The 27,964-nt window shown below is 44.3% G+C and overlaps 1 protein-coding gene across 1 annotated transcript in view; it reads right to left on the reverse strand.

Annotated features, from left to right (window-relative positions):
* The window catches only part of LOC309601640 (ankycorbin-like), a gene marked incomplete at its 3' end in the record, with an annotated part of 92,845 nt that overhangs the window by 10,442 nt on the left and 54,439 nt on the right, over window positions 1-27,964 (reverse strand). Inside the window, exons 4-8 of the mRNA XM_082334796.1 lie at window positions 15,610-15,698; window positions 12,380-12,444; window positions 6,326-6,383; window positions 5,758-5,828; window positions 4,767-4,873 (exon numbers count right to left, since the gene is read on the reverse strand). Coding sequence (XP_082190922.1) covers window positions 4,767-4,873; window positions 5,758-5,828; window positions 6,326-6,383; window positions 12,380-12,444; window positions 15,610-15,698 — 390 coding nt within the window. The remainder of the gene's footprint in view (window positions 1-4,766; window positions 4,874-5,757; window positions 5,829-6,325; window positions 6,384-12,379; window positions 12,445-15,609; window positions 15,699-27,964) is intronic.

Here is a 27,964-nt window from a genome sequence, read left to right on the forward strand (position 1 = left end):
TGCAGGGAGGGGATCAGGAAAGCCAAGGCACAGCTGGAGCTGAACTTGGCTAGGGACGTAAAAAATAACAAGAAGGGTTTCTTCAGGTATATAGGACAACAAAGGAAGATGAAAGAAACTGTACCCCCACAATGAGTGAAACGGGAGACCTGGCTACAACTGACATGGAGAAGGCTGAAGTACTCAACTTTTTTGCCTCAGTCTTCACCAGCAAGTGCTCTAGCCATGCCACCCAATTCACAGAATCCAAAGGCAAGGACTGGGAGAATGAAGAATGCCCACCATAGATCAGGCTCGAGATCACCCAAGGAACCTGAAGGTGCACAAGTCCATGGGACCTGATGAGATGCATCCAAGGGTCCTGAGGGAACTGGCCACTATCCATCATATTTGAAAAGTCGTGGCAGACTGGTGAAGTTGCCAGTGACTGGAAAATGGGAAACAACCCCCATTTTTAAAAAGGAAAAAAAGGAAGACCCGGGGAACTACAGGCCGGTCCATCTCACCTCTGTGCCCAGCAAGATCATGGAGCAGGTCCTCCTGGAAACTATGCTAAGGCACATGATGAACAGAGAGGTGATTGGTGACAGCCAACATGGCTTCACTAAGGGCAAATCGTGCCTGACAAATTTGGTGGCCTTCTATGATTGGGTTATAGCATTGGTGGATAAGGGAAGAGTGACTGATGTCATCTACCTGGACTTGTGCAAAGCATTGGATACTGTCCCGCACAACATCCTTGTCTCTAAAATGGAGACATATGGATTTGACAGGTGGACCACTTGGCGGATAAGGAATTGGCTGGATGGTTGCACTCAAAGAGTTGTGGCCAACGGCTCAACGTCTGGGTGGAGATCAGTGACAAGTGGTGTCCCTCAGGGGTCCATATTGGGACCAGTATTATTTAACATTTTTGTCAGGGACATGGACAGCGGATGACACAAAGCTGAGTGGTGTAGTTGATTCGCTGGAGGGAAGGGATGCCATCCAGATAGACCCTAACAGGCTAGAGAGGTGGGCCCATGCGAACCTCATGAAGTTCAACAAGGCCAAGTGCAAGGTCCTGCACCTGGGTCAGGGCAATCCCAAGCACAAATACAGGTTGGGTGGAGAATGGATTGAAAGCAGCCCTGAGGAAGAGGACTTGGGGGTGTTGGTTGATGAGAAACTCAACATGACTCGGCAATGTGCGCTTGCAGCCCAGAAAGCCAACTGTATTCTGGGCTGCATCAAAAGAAGCCTGGCCAGCAGGTCAAGGGAGGTGATTCTGCCCCTCTACTCTGCTCTGGTGAGACCCCACCTGGAGCACTGCATCCAGCTCTGGGGTCCTCAGCACAGGAAGGACATGGACCTGTTGGAGAGGGTCCAGAGGAGGGCCACAAAAATGATCAGAGGGCTGGAACACCTCTCCTATGAGGAAAGGCTGAGAGAGCTGGGGTTGTTCAGCCTGGAGAAGAGAAGGCTCCAGGGAGACCTTATAGCAGCCTTTCAATACTTAAAGGAGACCTATAGGAAAGATGGGGAGGGACTCTTTCTCAGGGAGTGTAGTGATAGGATGAGGGGTAACAGTTTTAGACTGAAAGAGGGGAGATTTAGATTAGATATTAGGAAGAAATTCTTTACTATGAGGGTGGTGAGACACTGGAACAGTTTGCCCAGAGAGGTGGTAGATGCCCCCTCCCTGGAAGTGTTCAAGGCCAGGTTGGATGAGGCTTTGAGCAACCTGATCTAGTGGAAGGTATCCCTGCCCAAGGCAGGGGGGTTGGAACTAGATGATCTTTAAGGTCCCTTCCAACCCAAACCATTCTATGATTTCATTGCTGCTGTCCTTCACATGTTGCTTTTAAGGTAAAACAGACAAACAGATTTCAACCAAAAAGCCAAATAAATCTCAAATCTCTTCAATGAAACTGAGAGGTTGGTTTGACCTCAAATCCTGAGCCACTCAGTTAAAAAAAAAAGTTCATTAGAGCATGATCAATTCCCTCTCCAACTCAGGGCAGCTAGACAGTGCCAGATCCTAGAGTAAGGGTAACATCCAGAAGGAGCGTTTTCCTAATATGTTGCATCTGTTTTTCCTCAATGAATTGAAGGGATCATAAGAGACGTATAGAATAATAACAAACATACAGAAACCCCCACCTTTCAAGCATCCTATATTATCACTTTTAATTCATATAATATTAATACAGAATTCTCCCTTCTCAGTGTGAAAACATACATAATAGGTTGGTCAAGTTCACTGGCAAACACATTTCTCAGTGCAGACATGAAATCAAAAAGTTGCTACAGTGACAATGTTTACTAGATATTAAAATAATTATTGCACTGACGAATTAAACATACTCCCTGTAATAGGTGAGCCCTGGAGAAGTGATGACTGTTGCAGTGCTGTGCTAAAAAGTAGTGCTGAGTGGTAACTTGGATAACACTTTCACAGTGATATGAAATTAGACATGTGTAGTGGGTTGACCTTGGCTGGACACCAGGTGCCCACCAAGCTGCTCTATCACTCCTCCTCCTCAGCTGGACAGGGGAGAGAAAACATGACAAAAGGCTTGTGGGTCGAGATAAGGACAGGAAGAGATCACTCACCAATTATAGTCATGGGCAAAACATATTTGACTCGAGGAAATTTAATTTATTACCAATCAAAATCAGAGTAGGGTAATGAGAAATAAGACCAAATCTTAAAACACCTTCCCCCCACCCCTCCCTTCTTCCCAGGCACAACTTCACTCCTGATTTCTCTACCTCCTCCCCCCGCCAAATGGCACAGGGGGACGGGGAATGGGGGTTGCAGTCAGTTCATCATCACATGTTGTCTCTGCCCCTCGTTCCTCCTCACACTCTTCCCCTGCTCCAGCGTGGGGTCCCTCCCACAGGAGACAGTTCTCTACAAACTTCTCCAACTTGGGTCCTTCCCACAGGCTGCAGTTCTTCAGGAACTACTCCAGCATGGGTCCTTTCCACGGAGTGCAGTCCTTCAGGAACGGACTGCTCCAGCATGGGTCCCCCACGGGGTCACAAGTCCTGCCAGGAGCCTGCTCCAGCGCGGGCTCTCCACTGGGTCACAGCTTCCTTCAGGCACATCCACCTGCTCGGGCGTGGGGTCCTCCATGGGCTGCAGGGGGACAACCTGCCTCACCATGCTCTTCACCACAGGCTGCAGGGGAATCTCTGCTCCGGCATCTGGAGCACCTCCTCCCCCTCCTTCTTCACTGACCTTGGTGTCTGCAGAGTTGTTTCTCTCACATATTCTCATTCTTCTCTTCCGACTGCTGTTGCGCAGCAGTTTTTTCCCCTTCTTAAATATGTTATCACAGAGGCGCTACCACCGTTGCTGATTGGCTCAGCTTTGGCCAGCAGTGGGTCCATCTTGGAGCCAGCTGGCACTGGCTCTCTTGGACGTAGGGGAAGCTTCTGGCATCTTCTCACAGAAGCCACTCCTGTAGCCCCCCACTACCAAAACCTTGCCATGCAAACCCAATACAATATGCTGTTTTCAAAGGTTCTCCCCTTTCTCTCCCAATAAGGCTTCTCCTTTTTCAGTAAAAACTTAACTACTTTTGTGAACAGGAGATGCAAGAGTAGTCACTCTCCTTACCAGAAGGAAAGTAAGAAGTAAAACGGTATATTCCATGTTATATCCTTTTCCTTGCTTCTACACACAGTACTTCCTTAAAAAAGCAAATACAAAAATGCAAGCCTGTACTATCTGTGACAGAAACACCTTCATCCAATTAAACTAGAAACTCTTAACACTGTCTGTTGATTAAACAGTAGAGTGAGTGAGGGGAAGGCAGAGGTCCCAGTGGGGAGCACCTCAGGTTCAAAGCACCGATGAGGCCATTTAAATCAACCAAGATGACAAAGGGGTTTTCTTTAGACAACTTAAAACAAAGAGTGCACTAATAAACTTCGGAGTGATTAAAAACAAGTTAGGGCCCAGTCTTATCCTCCCAGTTGTTGCCAAAGAACAATATGGGCATTGTGTCACATAAAATAATCAAGACTGCTATCAGGTGTAAGTGCCAAGTCTTCTCAGCATCCTGCTTTACCTTCACAGTTTAACTAACTGTTTATAAAACAGTACATAATTTTCAAAGACTCCTGAACTTCACCAATATCATCAAAACAAGTGAATTTTTCATTATAAGAATGTTGCTTCTTAAAAACAGTTTTCTGACACACTATTAATGCAACAAATCTCTAAATGGCACCTTCTAAGACGACAGAATCTCCACTATATAGCTTTACTGTATTTTTCTTTTGCTGCTGTGGCTGCATTATGGCAGAAAAAAGAACCCTCCACGGATGTTGCTCCTAAGTAACAGTTTTAGGATTTAAATTGGAGAAACTAACTCACGCCAAGAAGAGAGCAGCATTTAAAACTGGGACACGTACAAAGTGATGTGTGGGTAAGTGCTATCAATCAGATCTTTGTAGGAATTATTTAAAAATGGGATTTACTGCTCTGGTAGCCCAAAGGAAAAAAAAAAAAAAAGTCTTACAGGCACATCTAGTTTTATAGTTGCATAGTTTCTGTTTCACCTTTCCCTTTAGGCAGAATTCTGTAAGCCTTCTCAACAATCAGGATATGCTGTCTAGTAAAGGAGGCATTATTTCACATAACAAGAACTATTTTGGGAAGGATTTGGAAAGAGAGTTTCATTTGATAGTCAGCTTTGGGGAGAAGTATTTGGAAAGAGAGTTTAATTTGATAGTCAGCTTTGGGGAAGAATTAACATGTTAACCTGTTGTACCTTCCATTTTTATCTCTGGTGTTGATGTCTGCTCCATGATCCAGAAGGTATTTGCAGACTTCTGTATGACCATTTTGTACTGCAAGCAGCAGAGGTATGTTCCCATTCTATGGATGCATTTAAAAAAAACCAAAACAACTATGAACAATAATCCATCCACTTACAAATATCATTCTGAGATTTAAAGGTCAGCTACAAACTTTCCTTCTACATAGCACAAACAAGGTGCTATCATTACATTTTTCTCGTGTACCATAAATGTAGCTGGGTTTACTTTAATTACTTCTTTGACCATGGGGGATGCAAAGCATTAGCATGCTTTTTGCTGTCTGTACTCCCTTTGCTGTTTGCTTAATGCTATAACATGATTTTGGAACTACAGAATACCTTTACGTAGCTCCACAACAAAAATGATAATTTTACTAACTACAAGACAAAAATACAAAATTTCACATAATCACAGAATAACTTAGTTGGAAGACACCTTTAGAGGTCATCTGGGGTTTTTCCCCCTCTGCCCTCAATCCAAAGCTAGGCAAACTTCAAGTTACAGTACATTGCTCAGAGACTCATTCAGTCAAGTTTTAAGCATCTCCAAAGCCAGAGACAACATGACCTCTCTGGGTACCAGTTCCAGTGCTTGACCACCTTTGTGAGCATTTCACAGCACTTGGCCACATAATGGGCCTTTTCCAAAGCCTACTGGAGTCAATGGGAAGACTTTTAATCATGTTTTGAATATATCAGAATTGATTCTAGCTACTTGTACCAATGCCTCAATTTAATGAGCAGCAAATCCTGCCACTAATGTATTAGATTGTGAAGTACTTCCCCACCTCTGCTATAGCAAGCTGCAAAAGGAACTTTCTCTGCCAGGGAAATCCAAGAAGAAATATAAGCATAGTATTGCTTTGAACTGCTGCACCTGAGATTGACTGGAGTGGAGGGTGGTAAAAGCTTTGAAGTACACAATGGGAGAAGAGGTACGTACCAAATCTTTGACATTAATTGGACATTTGTGTTCACACAAAAGTTGAACTGCCTGAAGACAACCACATGCAGCTAGAAAAAAAGAAAAAGAAAAAAAGACAAGCAAGAAACTCCATTAAACCCCATTTTCAAAATTTGTGTTCTGCACTTCCACTTGCAATACTGCAGCATTACAGCAGGGTCTAAGAAAAACAAATTAAACTGTATTTCTCTGTTTTAAGAAGGAAGGAGAGAAAGACTGAAACATGAACAGCAAGCTGTATGCAAAAATATAGCCAATATTCATGGTCCAAATTAGCATGAGAAGATATAATCTTCAAGGACTGAAATCAGAATCAACCTAATCTTAAGTATTACAATAGCTCTGCACTTGCAAGTGTGAACTTGTTAACTGTAACTGAAATTCAGTATTCACAGTATTTATCTAAAAAAATACCTGAAATTTGTAAACCATCAGGTGGAGTCACTAGATTTATGCAATTAGAGCCTAAAAAGCTCCACCAGGCTGAAGAGCTAGGAATATCAAGCACAACAAAATAGACAGTACAAACTTTCAACAAAGTTGTTACCTGCATAATGTAAAGCTGTTTTCCCCAAACTGTCAGTGCTGTCTGCTGGACATTTACTCTGCACAGTTCAAAAAGGAGAAGAAAAAGAAAAGCAATTAGAGAAACACCAAGAAAATAAAACATATGTTTGATGCTAAGGACAGAGTGCTGAACATCTTTGAGAAATGTTTTATGAGCTACTCCAGAAAGCTCAGTCCATATAATAAAAAAAGAATACTGAAGAAAGGCACAGCTTTCCTCTCTACCAATCTGGTCTCTCCTTTCTTGGTACCATCTTATACTGAAGCCATAGGAAACGCTCATAGTGAGGGAAATATCCCTAAAAAATGTTATAGTTTTGAAACTATTTAAATCAGGAAATAAAAAAGGAAAGAAACTCTCTCCCTTGTCTCACAAAAACTCCATATTTTACATTACAGTAAGAGCTAAAGCAACCACGTTCTAAGGCAATTAGTCTTGATTTATTTCTGTCAAAGGCAATAATGCTTCATTTTCATTTGTAAAAACTAAAGTGTCAACAATCCAGTTATATTTTGTAGTATTATAAGCCACTACCTACTACTGATCAATCTAGACTTTGAAGTAATAAATAAATGAATAAATAAAATTACAAATCTTTATCAAGACTTGTTTTGCTACAGAAGATTTTAGTTTTAGTTTACAGCAAAGAAAGAAAAGACATCACCCTGAAATAACGGGCTTCTAAAACATTAAAGCTTATGACCTTCAAATGTAACACTGCCTCCAACACTTCTATGATTTCCTAGGAAAACAGGTTCACATAGATTACTGCATTCTGTAACAAAAATGTCAAGATTCTGCCTTTGTAAAATAATTATTTAGCCTGTTTTAATTCAACTCTAGCATGTTAAAATTAGGCCTCAGTCGCTGAGGCGAGCAGCTCCGGGGCCGGCACGATCAGCAGCAGAGCGCTCTAGCGCGGTGCACAGGGAGATTTCCCGATCCCGGGGAGCCTCAGGGGAGCTGAGAGAGCCGCCAGGAGCCCGCAGCTCGCGCGACAACAGCTAACAAGACCTGAGCGGGGCCAGAAGCAACAGTGACCAAGCCCCCCACACGTATAAAGGAAGCCCATAGGGAGCGCTGCGAAAAGGGCAGACAAATAGGGCGTGGCAGTTTGCGTGGAAGGGCACTGAAGCTCTGCCAGCTCGACCAGAGAGCAATGGTCTCCGCTTAGCAGAAAGCCACGGCCTCGCTGGTCTCCGCACCCACCACAACTGACACAACTGCCCAGAGAGAACTCCGGCGGGAACATGCTGCCACCCAGGTGTCAGGCTGCAGGGTATGCCCTACTCTTATGCCAGTATCGGATGGCAGCAGTGAGCACACCTGTGGGAGGTGTGCCCAGGTAGAGGAGCTCCTCTGCTTAGTGACAGAGCTCCAGGAGGAGGTGAGTAGGCTGAGGAGTATCAGGGAGTCTGAGAGAAAGATAAACTACTGGAATTGCACCCTACCTTCCTTGAGACAGGCCCAAAAGGCAGACAGGACACATGATATGGAGGACTCCCTATCCTCTCTCCACCTGGCTGAACACAGTGACTTAAGGGATAGGGAGAAATGGTGACAAGTTCCTGCCTGCAGGGGGTAAGACCTACCCTGCAGGCATGTCTCCTCTGTGACTGCCCCACCTTCTGAGGTGCCCTTGCATAACAGGTATGAGGCTCTGCAAGTGGAACCAAACAATGATGGGGATGATGGCACATCCAGCTCGGAGGTGTCGCCAAGGTTAAGTCGGCCTACACCCTGCATCAAAACAGCTTCCACAAAGAAAAAAAGATAGGTTGTTGTCATAGGAGACTCTCTTCTGAGGGGAACAGAAGGCCCAATATGCTGACCGGACCCACTTCTTAGGGAAGTCTACTGCCTCCCTGGGGCGCAGGTTAAAGACGTGAAGAGAAAGCTTACTAACCTGGTATGGCCCTCAGATTACTACCCATTATTGGTTTTTCAGGTAGGCAGTGAGGAAGTTGCAACTAGAAGTCCAAGGGCAATCAAGAGAGACTTCAGGGCCTTGGGACGAGTGGTTAAGGGTTCAGGAGCACAAGTAGTGTTCTTTTCTGTCCTTCCAGTTGCAGGGAATGATGAGGGAAGAAACAGGAAGACCCAGCTGATCAATACCTGGCTCTGAGCCTGGTGTCACTGGCAGGATTTCAGGTTTTTTGATCGTGGGTCAGTTTACACGACACCAGGCCTGCTGGCGACAGATGGGGTACATCTGTCTCAAAGGGGGAGAAGAATCCTTGGACAGGAGAGGAAACAGTCTAGGAGGTTCCTGGAGTGTGTGGAAGATAACTTCCTGACACAGCTGGTGAGGGAGCCAACTAGGGAAGGCGCCCCGCTGGACCTGTTCTTTGTGAACAGAGAAGGACTGGTTGGTGATGCAACAGTCGGAGGCCATCTTGGACATAGTGACCATGAAATGATAGAGTTTTCGATTCTTGGAGAAGTAAGGAGGGGGGTCAGCAGAACTGCTACCTTGGACTTTAGAAAGGCAGACTTTGTCCTGTTCAGGAGCCTGGTTGACAGAGTGCCTTGGGAGGCAGTCCTGAAGGGCAAAGGAGTCCAGGAAGGCTGGATGTTATTCAAGGAGGAAGTCTCAAAGGCACAGGAGCAGGCCGTCCCTATGTGACGAAAGACGAGCCAGTGGGGGAGAAGACTGGCCTGGCTGAACAGGGAGATTTGGCTGGAACTCAGGAAAAAAAGGAGAGTTTACGACATTTGGAAGAAGGGGCAGGAAACTCAGGAGGACTACAAGGATGTTGTGAGGTTATGCAGGGAGAAAATTAGAAGGGCCAAAGCCCAACTAGAACTTAATTTGGCTACTGCCGTAAAAGACAATAAAAAATGTTTCTGTAAATACATTAGCAACAAAAGGAGGGCTAAGGAGAATCTCCATCCTTTATTGGATGCGGGGGGAAACATAGTGACAGAGGACGAGGAAAAGGCTGAGGTACTTAATGCCCTCTTTGCCTCAGTCTTTAATAGTCAGACCAATTGTTCTTGGGGTACCCAGCCCCCTGAGCTGGAAGACAGGGATGGGGAGCAGAATGAAGACCCCATAATCCAAGGGGAAATGGTTAGTGACCTGCTACACCAATTAGACCCACACAAGTCTATGGGACCAGATGGGATCCACGCAAGGGTACTGAGGGAGCTGGCAGAAGTGCTCACCAAGCCACTTTCCATCATCTATCAGCGGTCCTGGCTAACTGGGAAGGTCCCAGTTGACTGGAGGTTAGCAAATGTGATGCCCATCTACAAGAAGGGCCGGAAAGAGGATCCAGGGAACTACAGGCCTGTCAGCCTGATCTCAGTGCCAAGGAAGGTTATGGAGCAGATCATCCTGAGTGCCATCACATGGCACGTAGAGGACAACCAGGGGATCGGGCCCAGTCAGCATGGGTTTATGAAAGGTGGGTCCTGCTTGACTAACCTGATCTCCTTCTATGACAAGGTGACCCTCTTACTGGATGAGGGGAAGGCTGTGGATGTTGTCTACTTGGACGTTAGTAAGGCCTTTGACACTGTCTCCCACAGCATTCTCCTGGAGAAACTGGCTGCTCATGGCTTGGATGGGCATACTCTTCGCTGGGTAAAAAACTGGCTGGCTGGTTGGGCCCAAAGAGTTGTAGTGAATGCAGTCAAATCCAGTTGGCGTCCGGTCACGAGTGGTGTTCCCCAGGGCTCAGTACTGGGGCCAGTTCTGTTTAATATCTTTATCAATGATCTGGATGAGGGGATCGAGCGCACCCTCAGAAGTTTGCAGATGACACCAAGCTGGGCAGGAATGCTGATCTGCTGGAGGGTAAGAAGGCCCTACAGAGTGATCTGGACAGGCTGGATCCATGGGCCAAGGCCAACTGTATGAGGTTCAACAAGGCTAAGTGCTGGGTCCTGTGCCTGGGTCACAACAACCCCATGCAACGCTACAGGCTTGGGGAAGAGTGGCTGGAGAGCTGCCTGGCGGAAAAGGACCTGGGGGTGCTGGTTGACAGCCGGCTGAATATGAGCCAGCAGTGTGCTCAGGTGGCCAAGAAGGCCAATGGCATCCTGGCTTGCGTCAGAAATAGTGTGGCCAGCAGGACCAGGGAGGTGATTGTCCCCTTGTACTCAGCACTGGTGAGGCTGCACCTCGAATACTGTGTTCAGTTTTGGACTCCTCACTACAAGAAAGACACTGAGGTGCTGGAGCGTGTCCAGAGAAGGGCAACGAAGTTGGTGAAGGGTCTGGAGCACAAGTCTTATGAGGAGTGGCTGAGGGAGCTGGGGTTGTTTAGCCTGGAGAAGAGGAGGCTGAGGGGAGACCTTATTGCTCTCTACAACTACCTGAAAGGAGGTTGTAGGGAGGTGGGGGTTGGTCTCTTCTCCCAAGTAACAAGCGATAGGACAAGAGGAAACGCCCTCAAGTTGTGCCAGGGGAGGTTCAGATTGAATATTAGGATAAATTTCTTCACCGAAAGGGTGGTCAGGCACTGGAACAGGCTGCCCAGGGAAGTGGTTGAGTCCCCATCCCTGGAGGTATTCAAAAAACATGTGGATGTGGTGCTTAGGGACATGGTTTAGTGGTGGACTTGGCAGTGTTAGGTTAATGGTTGGACTTGATGATTTTAAAGGTCTTTTACAACCTAAACGATTCTATGATTAAACATTCCTCACACGTACAAACAGCTTATATCACAAAGCCAGTCCACAGAAGTGAAAAAGCAATCCAAAGAGCATGAATTACTGGAGAATATTACCAATGGGTTTGCACTTACAAACATATTTAGAAATCTGCATATTATAATAAAATTAGCAAAATATCAACAAAAGCACTCTGTGGTTATAGCTGGTAAGTGAACGGGCAGCATATATTTGGTATTAAACACACATCTAGTTTCTTAGTTGATCATGTTGATGCATGTGATACAATCAGCAACAGCTTGATGTCTCTGTTTTTGCTCTAAATGGGTTTGCATTAGAAGTAGTAGGTATTTGCAATGATATCCCAAAGAGGGGAGCCTCAGTAGTTAATGATAACCCCTTCCAGGTGTGCCGGAACAGGGGAGTCAGCTTGCAATGAGTCTGGAGGTGGGACTCAGTGAAATTGGACCCAATATTGTCAGAGACATTGACAGGGGTCAGTCACAGAACAGTTGGAGAGCCCTGAGGTAACTGGGGAAAAGGAATTTGGAAGTTGGGATATGGGATCCATTCTCTTTCTGTACCACTGTGCTGGAGCGGGGTTATTATTCATTATTTCATCTGTAGTCTGAGCCACAGTCATACTGATAACTCCAAGCTCCTAAAAGTCTGTCCCATTCCTCTGATCACCTCCACCAAAACTCACCTGGCTTTCTGAAATGGAGCAGAGATGGACAATGTCTCTCCTTGCTTACTAACACACATCTTCTGCCTCAACACCATGGGAATCTTCTCTTCATCTTCACTTTTGTTCTTATTTTCTTTCCCCATTCTTTCTACTCCCTTTCTAACCCCTCACTATACTTTGCCTCATTTCACTGAGGATTTGAGTATTTCCATATTTTAGCATCTATACTACTTTGGTTTCTTCTCCCTTTGACTCTAAACTTGACAGACATTTCTATGGTCAACAACAGATTCTTTAAGTTGCACAGACAGAAAGCATTCCAGTAGAACAATATCAAAATCCCACCACAAGTGAAAAATTCTTTTCCCCTATACCTCTTAACCCATCTACTTCCAAGCCATCCAACCACGCAGCCAAAAGACAGGAAGTTAGACAGAAGCTGCAACCTGCTTGAAACTCAACACTGCTATGTCAGATCAGCTGCACAGGGAAAACCCTATTTGTGGACCACTCAGGGAAGATACCACACTATTTTCTATCATCCATTCACAGTGCCTAAAAGGTCTTTAAACTCAAGCACCTCTCTTAATTGCAAGGAGACAGGACAACAGTATAGGAGTGTGATGTGGATTATTAGCAGGAAATGCGTCAATATCTAGTGGAAGCAATCTAAAGGAACAAAAGAAAAACTTCAAAAATCAAAATTAATTTCATTTTTACTTTACCTGAAGTAACCTCTTAATGCAATCAGGGTGGCTGTTCTTTGCTGCAAGATGTAAAGCACTGTGACCTAAAAGAATAAAAGCAAAACAAATTAAGTATTCAATCACTCCAAAGCACAGATGTATTGGGTTTGCATGGCAAGGTTTTTTAGACAGGGGGTCTACAAGGGTGGCCTCTGTGAGAAGATGCCAGAAGCTTCCCCCATGTCCGACAGAGCCAATACCCGCCAGCTCCAAGACAGACCCGCCGCTGGCCAAGGCTGAGCCAATCAGCAATGGTGGTAGCACCTCAGTGATAACATATTTAAGAAGGGGGGAAAAAACCCCAAAACTGAGCAATGGTAACTTCAGCCGAAGAGAGGAGTGAGAATATGTGAGAGAAACAACTCCGCAGACACCAAGGATCAGTGAAGAAGGAGGGGGAGGAGGTGCTCCAGGCGCCAGAGCAGAGATTCCCCTGCAGCCCGTGGTGAAGACCATGGTGAGGCAGGCTGTCCCCCTGCAGCCCATGGAGGTCCACGGTGGAGCAGATATCCACCTGCAGCCCATGGAGGACCCCATGCTGGAGCAGGTGGATGCCTGAAGGAGACTGTGACCCCATGGGAAGCCTGCGCTGGAGCAAGTGCCTGGTAGGACCTGTGATCCCGTGGAGAGGAGACCATGCTGGGGCACGTTCGCTGGCAGGAATTGTGACCCCGTGGGGGACCCACGCTGGAGCAGTCTGTTCCTGAAGGACTGTACCCCATGGAAGGTACCTGCACTGGATCAGTTCATGAAGAACTGTAGCCCGTGGGAAGGACTCATGTTGGAGAAGTTCATGGAGGACTGTCTCCCGTGGGTGTGACCCCACACTGGAGCAGGGGAAGAGTGTGAGGAGTCTTCCCCCTGAGGAGGAAGGAGCGGCAGAAACAACATGTGATGAACTGACCGCAACCCCCGTTCCCCATTCCCCTGCGCTGCTTGGGGGGAGGAGGTAGAGAAAATCGGGAGTGAAGTTGTGCCCGGGAAGAAGGGAGGGGTGGGGGGAAGGTGTTTTAAGATTTGGTTTTATTTTCTCATTATCCTACTCTGATTTGATTGGTAATAAATTAAATTAATTTTTCCCCAAGTCGAGTCTGTTTTGCCCGTGACAGTAACTGCTGAGTGATCTCCCTGTCCTTATCTTGACCCATGAGCCTTTTGTTATATTTTTCTCTCCCCTGTCCAGCTGAGAAGGGGGAGTGATACAGCAGCTTTGGTGGGCACCTGGCATCCAGCCTGAGTCAACTCACCACACCCACACTGGAGCAGATTTTCTTGATGGGAACAGCAGCCCATGGAGAATCCTCATGCTCTTCCCCTGCTCCAGCATGGGGTCCCTCCCACGGGCTACAGTCCTTCAAGAACCACTCCAGCGTGGGTCCCTTCCACGGGGTGCAGTCCTTCAGGAACGGACTGGTCCAGCATGGGTCCCCCATGGGGTCATAAGTCCTGCCAGGAGCCTGCTCCAGTGTGGGCTTTCCACAGGGTCACAGCCTGTTACCTGCCTGAATAACAGTCTGTCGTAAATATATTCTGCTTGATGCAGGTTTTTATTTTATTTTCTCTATCCTTACTTTTCACGTGTTGTGATAGGAACAAAATGGATAATTCAAAATCTTGCCTTTGTCATGGAAGAGTTCAGGCAGATAACAGAATAATCTTAATGTCTAGCTTCATATATAGGAATGACACAAACATTGTGTCAGACTATATACCTTGGCAGAAGTAAGTCTGATTGCACAGTTCTGCTTTGTTTCTTAAAAAACAATTTTTCTGTATTACTCAGCCTCCCTTGCAGAGAGATGTCTGTCAAGTGTCTTCATGATTTCTGCCATTTGGCAATGAAAAAGGAACCCAGTGCTAAGAGCAAAACCAGCTAAATTCACCAGCTACCACTACAACAAATTGGTATCATCCACGGAGTGCATTCAGAAGAGGATTCAGAACACATGCCTACTTAGGTTTGCATCTCACAGACTCCCTTTTCTGTTAGTTTACTTAGCATCTGTGAGCTCATATTTAGTTATGCAATACAGTGATTTACTGACTATGGATTTATGATCAAAGATTGCAGTCTCTCCTCTAGTTTCATCTTACAAAGCATCTGAAAAATTAAAGAGGCCAAGACAGCAAAAGAATAAATTATCCATGTAAGGAAGAAAGAAGGAGCCAAGATTTAGTACTCAATACAGACAGCAGAGCCACTTGTGACAGTAGAATCTCACTGTAAATAACATGACTATTACAGACAAGGCTTTTCCTAAGGAATACTGAATCAACACTCTCAGGTGAGAGCAGACAACCTCTTATTATCCAAACAACTAATAAATCCTGAGGCAAGATGAAGTATGAATTCTGAATAGTAGCCTGTATCAGGTACATATATTCACTTATCATTATGTATAATCTGAATGCTTCTTCCAGTATCACAGACACTTCCTTATAAAGGCAAATCATTTCCATGTATGACAGAAATTCCCTCAGGCTGCAATTGGTGGCCAAAACAGACCCTGTGAGCCCACCATTTACAGATCATTACTGAAGAGACAGAACGCTGACAGCTCATTCAGGTGACTGCTAGCCAGAGAAAATGCTGGGCACAGATTCCACAGATATGTCAACTGAAATCTATTAAGAAGAGTTTGCCAGTTTCAAATTCAGCTTCCATCATTCTCCTAGTAGAGTAGTAATTAAGGCATAGGACTTCTGAGGGCTGAAACAGCATATTTAATAGCTCTCAGCTCTGTTTTGGCCTGTATCAGCTCTTTTTACTATGTCATCCTGAGGAAATGTCTTACTGCAACTCCTGTACAGTTAATGGAGTTAATAGCTTGGATACACATAAAAACAACACTGAAGATCTTGATTTAACCTATGCAAAGCCTCAAATGAAGTTAACGAAAAGAGTCGGGGGAGGGGGATTTAAAAAAAAAAATCGAGCAACTATTTTGCAAGTGGAGTCCACTATAAATGCTGACATTTATAGTATTAGGGCAAAAGTTTTCAAGAGCTTTAGAATCTGAATTCTATGTGCAGAAAAGCAAGTATGCCTACACCTGCAAATGTTACAACTGCTTTTCCTACACAGGGAGGGGGGGAGGTGTGGGAGGGAAAAGCAGTGTTGTCAAATCTGTGGTTGCACGCTGCGCATCAAGAACTATATAGGCAAATTGAGAGTATTATGTTACATTTGTAGGTTCACAGAGGCATACCTGCACCATCTTGGGCTGTCACATCTGCACCATGTGTCACCATGATTCTGAGGCACTCTGCATGCCCTTTCGTGGCTGCCAGGTGAAAACTGGAAGAGAGCATTTATATGTCACTTTTATTAAGACCTCCTTTCTCTTTCATTCACAAACCAAGTACTGGCAAGTTCTCCCCTCTCTGTCCTTAGATCTTTTGGCATCCCTCCACTGCTTCCCAAGAAGATAATAGCTCTCAAAGTGAAAAGGCACATCGAAAAGCTTTTGTAGTCATACTTTTACACAGGCTGCTGTCTCATTAACCCATGCTGTATACCTTATGTACATCTAGTCCTACACAATTTCTAAACTAATGTCCCTAGTGATGTAATATATCCCCACAGAATGCCTGGGTTTGGGGAATTAATGAAGAAAACATTCACAATGACTGACTTTGCTTTAGTCGTATCCTGATTTCCTCCTCTCAGTGGACAAAATTTAGTTCCTCTAAAAGGTGATTTAGTTCCTAAATTAAACTAAATCAAGTTCTGCTTCTGAACTGTCCTTTACAGAGCCCATCTTTCTTCTCTGTAGAGAGGAAAAAAAAACCCTCAGTGTTTGTGAATATCACCTGGAGAAATCAAAGCTACTGGATATTTGTTAGACTATGCTAGAGATGTATTTTTTTCAACTTTTGGTTTTACTTTTCACCTCAAGCATCTGCTTGTTTGAACAGTGGGAAATTGCAGAGGTTACCAACCACACCATGGCAGGATGCACTTAACAGCATCAATTACCAAAGATATAATTACAGAACAAACCAAAGAAGTTACACTGAATTCAAGCCTTTTTACAGCTGAAGGTTCATCTTTGACATCCTTAGCACCTCAAGATTCACAGCAGTCCTATACATATGCTGCTAACTTAATTTTGCTGAGAAGCAAAACCGAAGGAAAATCTTCTGAAAACAGAGAAGTTTATATCCTCTTGATGCATATCATGCCAACGTAGGCGAGTCTCAAGATATAGTCACAGTACAGACAGACATACTGCTTCCCCGTGGGTCCTACTAATATCAGCTTGATATACAGAGCTGTTTTCCAGTGGGAGTAATGTAAAAAACAAATTCAAGACCAACACTTCCAATTACTATTAAATTGCATGTGAAAAGTTGTGACTTTCATGAACATGCCCCAAACTGAAGCCAGTATTCCTGGGATGTTTTCTAATATCTTATAAAGGAGATGTTAATTTTTAACATCATGCACCCCTGTGTTAAGGGTTTTTTTTCCCCTGGAATCTAAAGGGAATGTTACAAATCACATAGCCACACCAACTACTGTATTTAAAAGTTTATATTTTGAACAACTGCTTCCTTTAAATGTTAAAGCTAACACTGAAAGCTCAACCTGCTAACCAGGGAAACTAAGAATGAAACAGATATTTCTGGCACAAAGTATGTGAACTGCAACACTGTGTTTCTCTAAGCTGTATACTTTTCTTTGCAGCCTTCTTGAAAATCCAGCAGAGAAAAAAACCTACAGACAAGATCTGGCAAAGGGCAGAGAATTAATCAAAACAGGAGAGCTCCTGGAACGGAGTCCTATATCAAGTACAGCAACTACCTCACTTCCTATAAGGAGTCCTTCCACATTGGCTGCTGCTGATTGCAAATGGCAGACAGGCAGCGCTTAAGCTTTGAACCATTCTCTGCAAATATAAAAATATCCTGTGTGCTCATCCTCATGCTTATTACTGCCATAAACAAACCGAAGAGTTCACTTCCAAGAGCATAAAAAGCACTGCTGTTGGCTGTTCTCTAGTCATTCAAAATCAAAACTTCATGTATTTGGTGACCAATGCAAAGTTGTGTAAACATTCTTCTTTAGAAGAGGAGGTTTCTCAGGCTCTGGGAAAATGGCTGGGGGAGGGGTGCAAAAGAAGTCTGACAAATTCCAACACCTCTAATTTAGCCAGGGCAACGTACCAGCAAATACTAAAATACATTCAGATACATTTGTGTAGACACAATACAATCAAAGTCACTTAAATATTAGGAAGGCTGTGAAGCATGCACTTGGCTCACTTACATTTGACAATATTCATAAGAATAATAAATAACTGAATAATAATAACTTGGCTAAATCTGGGACACTGAGGTTTTACGGACAGACTGTGTAGGATGGTGCCAAATGCAACATGAACACACAAGTGCAAAAGCAGTTTTATTTAGGTAAAATCAGACTGCAAAGAAAGCATCAGAGAGAGATGAAAAACTTAACCCCTTTCAGGCTACGCACCTATGAACACATCAGTCCCACCAACACAAACAATTCCCATGGCAGTTCTCAACAAATCATCACACACGCAGATGCTTCGTTTCATGCAGCTGAAAATATTTTCAAGTAAGAAAGGCCTGGTTAAAAATATTTCTTCTCCCAAATTGATGGGATGAAAGAAACATCATCTGCAAGCAGCACAGGTGGTGTGAAAGATGAGAGAACATGTATGAAGGATGTAAAGATCTAATGAGAGCAAAAATAGAGAAGCTATCTGGAGAGTCCCGTGAAAAGAGAAGATGATAAGGTTTAACTCACAGTCATTTTATACAGTGACCAAAGCCAAACAGCATTGGACTGCTACAGATCCATCCCAATTGCTTGCTGTGGGTCCCCTCCCCACGTCCTTGTACTGCTACCATCTCTCACATAATCCTGTAGTGAGATGTTTTTTCTTAATAATCTAGAAGCAATTGGGGGGGAGGGGGGGAGGGGGGACATGGCTAATTAGCTGCTGGTTTAGTAAACTGAACTCGCTCACCAGGAAATCAGCCCTGCTCATGAGAAAGAGGAGAATGACTCCAGACTAGGATGAACCTATTATAGTCATATTTAAGTCAGAGTATTTACAGAGCACTGGGCAAAAACTAACCCTTGAGGAGTAATTCTAACTGATTTAAAATTTAATAGCCCCTACTTTTTTTTCCTTTGTTTTTTTTAAACAAAAAAACCCTTTAGTAGTAGATACTGAGGGCTCCTGTGTAGCAAGGGAGGCTCTTGAAACAAAGAAGCCTGTAGACATTAATTTCAGTACAGAATAATTCTTCACAAGCTACATAAACTTTCCCAAAATATTTGAGGCAAAAGCAGCAGGTTTCTAAACACTGGAGTTCTCACCATCTGGAAGCAGTGGTGCATTTTACTTACATCTTTCACAAATAAACCTCCCTTTATATGAAAGCAAAAAAACTTTTCTTCCCACTTCCTGGTTGTGCAATGACTTAGGCAAACAAAACAAACAAAAAAACACGTAAGGCTTGATTTGGAGCAAGGGCCACACTGAGGGTTAGACTCTCACTCATACTAAAATCCCATTCTAACATAGTTAATTTTCCCTTCACAAAAGATAAGCCTGTTGTAACCACTTATAGCTGCATCTTGATACCCCAGCCTGAACTGATTTTGTCATTAGTGTACCATTTGAAGTTAACTATTGCCAGGGACTACAGGGCAAGCTGACCCTGGAATTGTTAGAAGTGATTTAATGAGAAACTTCTAATCAGGAACGGTCGAACCTTGAAGAAGAAACAAAAGACTGATAAAGAGGAGTCTCCCAGTCACGGAGCTGGAAAGTTAGTTACAACACAAGGATTAAATTATCTAAGGAGGACGCTGTAAGACAGTCAAACAAGGAAATACCAAGATAAGCATGAGCCACTAATAAAGCCGAAGTGAGAATCACTTGAACCATGAGTGAACTATTCTAATTAACATAGTAAAACCCACACCTCCAGCAATAAAGCCCCCGGCCCAAGCAAAGACCCCTACCCACTGAGCATGCTCTGTAAATTTAAAACACACTGTACCTTTAAGTAGGAGACGAGGCTTGCGAGAACCAATAGAAGCAAGGATGAATAAACAGAATTGTAAAAACACTGATAACAGCTACTCAGAATGTATAAAATGGCACTGTACATTAATCAAGGTGTGCTAGCTTTGTGGAGTTACCACCTAGTAACCATCTCTGCGCAGACATGGAATAAATCAATATCTCAACTCTGTGCGTTATTTGGCTTTTTTGCACACCGGGTAAAAGAACCCTGCTTTTGGGACAAAAATTTGAGATAGATTTCTTTTATTGCTGTAAAACATTACTCTTCCTGAGGGGCGGGATGGTCTTTTATTATTGTCTCCAGACTTGTCAGTGAGTCAGAGGAGCAGCTACCCTTCCAAGTGGTTTTCTCACTGCATCCAGAAATGAAGCAAGTCAGCATTTGAGACCCACCTCTATAGCAGCTGATAAACATCAGTTAGTTGACACTGCTTTTTCCTACTGGAAATGTAGAGGTCCAGTAACTACTCAATCCTTAACAAGATTAAAGAAAAAATGAAGTTCTTCAGGAAGAACACAAAGCCTGGTTGGAGTAATGTCCTGGTTTCGGCTGGGATAGAGTTAACTTTCTTCCTAGTAGCTGGTATAGTGCTGTGGTTTGGATTTAGTATGACAATAATGTTGATAACACACTGATATTTTGGTTCTTGCTGAGCAGAGTTTACACTAGTCAAGGACTTTTCAGCTTCCCATGCTCTGCCAGGTGCACAAGAAGCTGGGAGGGGGCCCAGCCAGGACAGCTGATCCAGACTGGCCAAAGGACTATTCCATACCATATGATGTCACGCTCAGTATATAAACTGGGGGGAGTTGGCTGGGGGGCAGCGATCGCTGCTCGGGGACAGGCTGGGCATCGGTCGTTGGGTGGTGAGCAATTGCATTGTGCATCACTTGTTTTGTATATTCTTTTATCATTATTATTATTATTTCCTCTTCCTCTGCTGTCCTATTAAACTGTCTTTATCTCAACCCGCGGTTTTTACTTTTTTTTTTCTGATTCTCTCCCCCATCCCACCATGCGCGTGGGGAGGGTGAGTGAGCATCTGTGTGGTGCTTAGTTGCTGACTGGGGTTAAACCACGACAAGTAAACAGCCTTGTGAGTAAGAGGGAACACACAGCAAAATTTCATCAGATACGGGGTTAACTGGAGAACAGTTGCAAGATTATCACCTCAAAGTCCCATCAGGTATAATTTTTATGACCAGAAATGTTACTCAAATAACATTTTTCAGATGCACTGAGAGATGCTTTTTATGAATGCTTGGTGACTGAACAGAGTGGACAGCTGTATATGACATCCCTGAACTATTTTAAAGAGCAGATTTCTTACAGATTGGAGATGTCAACTGGTGAAGCACTTAAAACTGTCCTAAACAAGCCCATCCCTCATTCAGGGCAAAGGACCTTTTCTGCATTTTTGTTTTAAAGTCAAGCTAGCAAGGGAATAGAGATTTCTTTAATCGGTGCCTGACAGACAGAGCACAAGAGTTCACATAAAGCTGGTCTTTGCTAAGAGGCTAAGAATGAGTGTTTCCTGAAATTATTTAAATACCAGACAGACTAACTTAAATAGAAAAGTGCTGTAATTCTTACTACTTAGCTCACATAAAGCATTTCTTTACAAATAATTTCCCCACAGGTAGAAGAACAGGATTAATCCACCTTTAGAGGTTAGACTTGTAAAAATGGAGCTAATTGAGCTTGCTGAGGTGATGTTAGTAATAGGACACGGGTCTGCCAAATCCAGGTTCTCTACTTAACCATTTACATAGCTACATCCTGCAAAACTGAGCACAGTCCTCTTACTGAATGTTATTTTGACAGCTGGCTTAAAACAACTGGGTGGCCCATATATCTAGGGAAAATACCACAAAAGTAGAGTGGAACATGATAAAATAAAATTAAAAAAAAAAAAAAAAGTCTTAATTTAAGACAGTCGCTTTCTAACTAGGAAATATTCTTTTGCAAAAAGAAAAACAAAATAAAAAGAGCAGAAAAATTACACCCTGTCAGGGGGCTCCATCTGTGTTTAGCAAGGTCACGCTCCAGAGATTTTTTTCAGGGCAGAATTAGCATTCTCTGTAACTCAGAATTTCTCCAGGGCCTGAAAGTAGTTTGACACTGTATTTACCAAAATCAAAATCAAATGAAGAACATGGCTGAATTATGGATGCTAAGTGAATACAAAATAGCAAATACAATATTATGACAAACATGGAACAAAGTCAAACATATATGCAAGCATACAATACTATTATTCTCTCCATTTTAATCTGAGTGCTCTGAAAATATTTTAAGTGCAAGAATGTTTGAAATACACTATGAACTCACATACACTCATTGTCAAGGTTTATTTTGAGTAAAAACATCCCTCCCCAAAGCAGATCATACTTCTTCATTTTCTAATGTATGTCAACTCTTTGTCGACTTTCAAAAAGTCTGACTTGTCTGCCAACAGTTTGATGATTTAGTTTCCCGACTGACCAATACCCTCACACAAACAAACAAGATGATTGATAAAATAAAGATACAGAGCTGTTTGGAGTCTTTGTAATGCTGACTAAACAAATATAGAAATGGAAGATATTCAAGGTTCGCTGCTACCAGATCAGACAGGCAAGTGATTCGTCAGCTATCTCAGTCAGGAAGAGACCCAGTGATAATCTGGCTGATTTTCTCCACTGATTTGAGCTTTTACATGTTTCAGAGGCAGCATCTAGCTTACAGTGTCTATAGTGATATTCATAGACAATATTATCCATCAAAGCTTCAATTCCCACTTCAATAACAACATCAAAAATAAATATATATCTGGCTTTTGATTGTTTTCCACCACAGTGGCAACTAAGTGGCAGAAGTGCTAGAGCATGCCAGAGACCTGACCTGGAGGAGAAAGGACCATGAGTACCACTAGAGCAGCATATTCTGTGCATGAAGTGCCTGCAGTCACTCAGGAGGAAGTCCAGTGTGGTCTCCTCTCACATGTAGCACGATGACCAGTAATTAGAGAAGAATACAGTTTACTTTTCTGTGAATGGTTTGGGATTTTATCAGCATAAAAACAGTGATGAAAGTAAGCCTTTTACACAAAACAAAATTTTTGACACATCCTGAATCTAATACATAGAAAAATAATCACCTTCAGATTTAAAGACTAGGAAAGGCCCAGAATGGTCCTGAAACTGGAGGTGTTTTCTGCCTTCCTCTGCCAACCCAGACAGGGCTCTCAGCAAAATAGTAACTCTCTGTTCCAGCAAGGATTATGTTTCTATGACCAGCACCTGCCTGGTTCTGCTTCTTCCTTGCACCAGCACATGTAGGTAGGTACCTGCATGGTTGGTGAGCTGATACAGGGAACAAAAACAGTTGAAAACCCATGCTGCTTTCCACTGTTTCATCACACAGTCACAGGTGTACGCATCCTGTCAGTGCAAAGGAAGGAACAGGACCACGACAGCATCAACTCAGAGCAGTTTAAGCTGACATAGACTTTTGCACGGCAGTTCGTGCAGGCAGGGCTCTGCAACCCGCCTGTAGGTCCACAGCCCAGGGAAGTGCTCTAGGCCTCTGGCAAAATGGTGGGCACTTGCCTCAGGGCCAAAACCACTGTTCCTACAGAGAAAGGCCCTGAGACATCTGACGCATCCACCCAGATGGATCTGGTAAGAAAGGAAACATCAGTACAGGCGGTAGGTTGTAGCACGTGCCCAAACTCTTCTCCTGATGAAGAGGTAAGTACCTGCATAAGGTGCGCACAGGTCAATGATCTGTTACGTCAGGTGGCCGAACTGCAGGAAACAGTTAAAAGGCTGCGCAGTATTAGAGGAGCCGAGACAGAGAGAGATAGGTGGCTTCAGAGCCATGTTCCTGTGGTGGACACCACCGAGAATGAGGCACCTTGGACCCTGATGACTCACAAAAGCAGGACTCCACATCAACCTGCACCCTCCACCATCACAATCAGAAACAGATATGAAGCCTTAACAGCTGAGGACACCCATGAGCAAGGCCTGCAAAGCCCCCTGCAAGGGGAAACTGTACCAGCAACACACAGTGGACACCGTAAAAAGAAACGACGAGTACTCGTAGTGGGTGACTCTCTGTTGAAGGGTACTGAGGCACCCATCTGCTGACCTGACAGGGAGTCACGAGAGGTATGCTGCCTTCCGGGAGCTAAGGTTCAAGACGTGGCCGAGAGGGTGCCACAACTCATCAAGAAAACAGACTACTATCCGTTGTTACTATTTCACGTAGGCATGAACGACACTGAAAGCCGAAACCTGGGTAAAATCAAGGAAGACTTTCAAGCCCTGGGGGTGCAAGTGAAAAACATTGGTGCCCAAGTTACCTTTTCTTCCATTTTGCCAGTTCGAGGGAAGGGGGTAGCCAGAAATAGGCGCATAATGCATATCAACTCCTGGCTACGTGGCTGGTGCCGTCGTGAGGGTTTTGGCTTTTATGACAATGAGGCATTCTTTGATGATTATAACATGCTAGGGAGGGATGGAATCCACCTGTCTAGAAGGGGCAAGGGAATCTTCAGCAACAGGCTGGCTAACTTGGTGAGGCGGGCTTTAAACTGAAGGACTTGGGGGCTGGGGTCCAAAACAGAAATGCACATGCCATCACATCCAACTGGGGAGTAAGTCAGGCCAACCAGAGCGACGACAAATGTTCCTTAGCTGTCTCCCAAGATGTGTACCAGAAGAGCAACCACCTCAAGTGTATGTATACAAATGCACACAGTGACTGGAGCTCCGTGCCCAGTCAGAAGGTTATGATATCATAGGAGTAACTGAGACATGGTGGGACAACTCACATGACTGGGGAATCGCGATGGACGGTTATAGGCTGTTTCGCAAAGACAAGCAGGGAAGAAGAGGTGGAAGAGTCGCACTCTATATTAAGGAAAACCTCGAATGTATCGAAGTCAACTACAGTGATTGTAAATGCTCTATCGAATGCCTCTGGGTTAAAATCAGAGGGGTCGTCTCCAAGCGGGACCTTACAGTGGGCATCTGCTACCGACCTCCAAACCACGACGATAAAGCCGATGAAGCAATATTTGGGACACTAAGGCAAGCTTCTGGTCAACAGAACCTGGTTCTCATGGGTGACTTCAACTACTCAGACATTTGCTGGAAGAACAATACAGCAGCTTGCATGTCATCTATCAAGTTCCTGGAATGCGTAGAGTACTGTTTCCTCTTACAAATGTTAGATGTGCCAAGCAGGAAGGAGGCACTGCTGGACTTGCAATTCACAAACCAAGAAAACCTGCTTTGTAATATCTCGGTCAGTAACAACCTTGGCTGCAGTGATCACAATATTGTGGAGTTCGGGATCCGGCTGAGCATGCTGAAGGTTAGCAACAAGACAAGGGTTCTAGATTTTAGAAGAGCAAACTTCAGCTCGCTCAGAGCTCAGTTGGGAGGGATTCTGTGGGAAGCTTCCATGGAGGATAAAGGAGCCAGCGAGTGCTGGGAGTTCTTCAAGAATGCTCTCTTGGAAGCACAAAACCAGTTTATCCCCTATAAAAGAAAGGGAAGGAAGCGGAGCAAGAGGCCCCCTTGGCTCAGCCACGAGCTCCTGGGTCTGCTTAAAACCAAAAGAGATGCGTACCAGAGATGGAGAAGTGGAAGATTATCCATTGAGAACTACAAGGGCATTGCCAGAGTGTGCAGAGATGCAGCTAGAAAAGCAAAAGCTCAGCTTGAATTGGAACTGGCCAGAGATGGCAAAAATAACAAGAAAGGGTTCTTCAGGTATGTAAATTGCAAGCAGAAACAGAAGGAAAACATAGGCCCACTGTTAAACAGGAGAGGTGAATCAGTCACCAACAATGCTGAAAAGGCAGAGGTTCTCAACACTTTCTTCACCTCTGTCTTTACCAACACTGTTGGATCCCAGGCACTGGGAATGAAAATCCAGGAGGATCCAAACATAGACCCACCATCAGTGAAGGAGGAGTTAGTATGTGAATTATTACAGGAGCTTGACCCCTACAAATCAATGGGCCCTGACGCCATCCACCCGAGGGTGTTGAGAGAGCTGGCTGAAGTCATTGCAGGGCCATTCTCTATAATCTTCGAGAAGTCGTGGAGATCGGGGGATGTCCCAGAGGACTGGAGGAAGGCGAATGTTACCCCTATCTACAAGAAGGGCTCAAGGGAGGATCCGGGTAATTATAGGCCCATCGCTCTTACTTCAATCCCCGGGAAAGTTATGGAGTGAATCCTCCTGGGGGCCATCACAAGTCAAATGAAGCACGTGATTGGGAAAAGCCAACACAGCTTCACCAAGGGCAGATCGTGCCTGACAAATCTGGTGGCCTTCTATGATAGAGTGACCTGCTCGGTTGACATGGGGCAAGCAGTGGACGTTGTCTACCTGGACTTCTCCAAGGTCTTCGATACGGTTGCCCATGGCCTCCTCCTAGAGAAACTGATGCATTATGGCCTCAACAAGAGGTCTGTGCAGTGGGTGAGGAATTGGCTGGCGGGCCGCACCCAAAGGGTGGTGGTAAATGGCTCTTTTTCAAACTGGCAACCCATCACAAGTAGGGTCCCCCAGGGATTGATATTGGGCCCAACGCTATTCAATATCTTCATAAGCGATCTGGATAACGGGATCAAGTGTAGCCTGATGAAGTTCGCAGATGACACCAAATTGAGTGGGGAAGTAGACACTCTGGAAGGGAGAGCCACCCTGCAGGAAGATCGGGATAGGCTGGAAGAGTGGGCTAACAAGAACCTTATGAAGTTTAACAAAGACAAGTGTAAGGTCTTGCACCTGGGAAAACATAATCTGGGAGTGCAGCACAGACTGGGATCCACCTGGCTGGAGAGCAGCTCCGTGGAAAGGGACCTGGGGGTCCTGGTGGACAGGAAGCTCAACATGAGTGAACAGTGTGCTGCTGCGGCCAAGAAGGCCAATAGGATGCTGGGTTGCATCAACAAGGGCATCACCAGCGGAGATAAAGAAGTCATTATCCCACTCTACTCAGCACTTGTCAGGCCACACCTGGAATACTGTGTACAGTTCTGGTCCCCGTTATACAAAAAAAGATGTGGACAGGCTGGAGGGGGTCCAGAGAAGGGCCACCAAGATGATCAAGGGTCTGGGAAGCCTGCCGTATGAGGATAGGCTGAGAGAGCTGGGTTTGTTCAGCCTTGAGAAAAGGAGGCTTAGAGGTGATCTCATCACCGTGTACCAGTACTTAAAGGGGAGCTACAAAGAAGATGGAGACTCCCTTTTTACAAGGAGTCACATGGTGAGGACAAGGGGTAACGGGTACAAGTTACTCCCAGGGAGATTCCGATTGGACACAAGAGGAAAATTTTTCACAATGAGAACAGTCAATCATTGGCATAATCTCCCCAGGGAGGTGGTTGACTCCGCTACGCTGAACACGTTTAAGGCTCAGCTGGACAGGGTGCTGGGCCATCTTGTCTAGATTGTGCTAGAAAGGTTGGACCAGATGATCCTTGAGGTCCCTTCCAACCTGGTATTCTATGATTCTATGATACTATAAAATCTTCTGGAGTACAAGCAGGTTAAGATTTTAAGAAAGTTGATATAGGCAGGTATGGATTTACTAGGAACTGTGGGAGATTTTTTCCCCTCTCTCCCCCTTAGCACCAGCCACTGCAAAGTGAAGCAATGCACACAGCCTGTGTTCTCCTATCTTCTATTTAAACATGAGATGGCATCTGCCCTTCCCCAATACGCACAAAACCCTCTAGCAAAAACCCTACATGCTGCTTCTGTGTTAGCATATATTATGAAACAGCTTTCAAAAAAACCCCACACAAAACAAAAAAACAATACAATGCAGTTTTCATATAAAGTTTCCAGCTTTGCCCCATAGCATAAGGAGTCTTGTTTCAATCATACACACCTCGAGGTATAGGACATTAATAAAAGGCAAGCCTGCTGAACAGCTGTTTTCTTAATAGGAAAGAAGCAATTGCATCATGCAACACAGGAGCTGGCAAGCTACAGACTCCTAATTTTAGCCTTCAGACTCAGCAAAAATATCCACCCAGCTGCTCTTCAGAGAGATTTCTAGGATCCCCAGAAGCTTTATACTTTTCATTCTTAGGTTGTGTTCCAGTAGTTCCATTTTCATACACAGTTTTCTTTGGCAAACTCTATTACCACAAACTCCCACTTCAAGTCTGAAACGTATAGACTTTTCTTCCATGTACCATTAATTGTAAACATAAGTGCTTACAATTTAAATTTATCATGTGAAGTTTCCTGCAGAGCATCTATTTTTAAAGCCCCTCAGTAACTAACATCAGCAAATTACAACAGATATTCTCCCAAGGGTGAGCTTCAGGGCACTCCTAGGTGTTGACAGAAAGTATGAAGTTTTGAAATGCTACTTTTATTTTTGGTTTTGTAGGGTAGGAAAACAGGCAAAGTAGAAAAAACACTTAAGTCTTGAAAAGCTTAAAGAGCCTAGAAATGAGAGCAGTCACCTGT

Source organism: Platalea leucorodia (assembly GCF_965183815.1).
Source record: "Platalea leucorodia genome assembly, chromosome: W".
In the NCBI taxonomy this organism is placed as follows: domain Eukaryota; kingdom Metazoa; phylum Chordata; class Aves; order Pelecaniformes; family Threskiornithidae; genus Platalea; species Platalea leucorodia.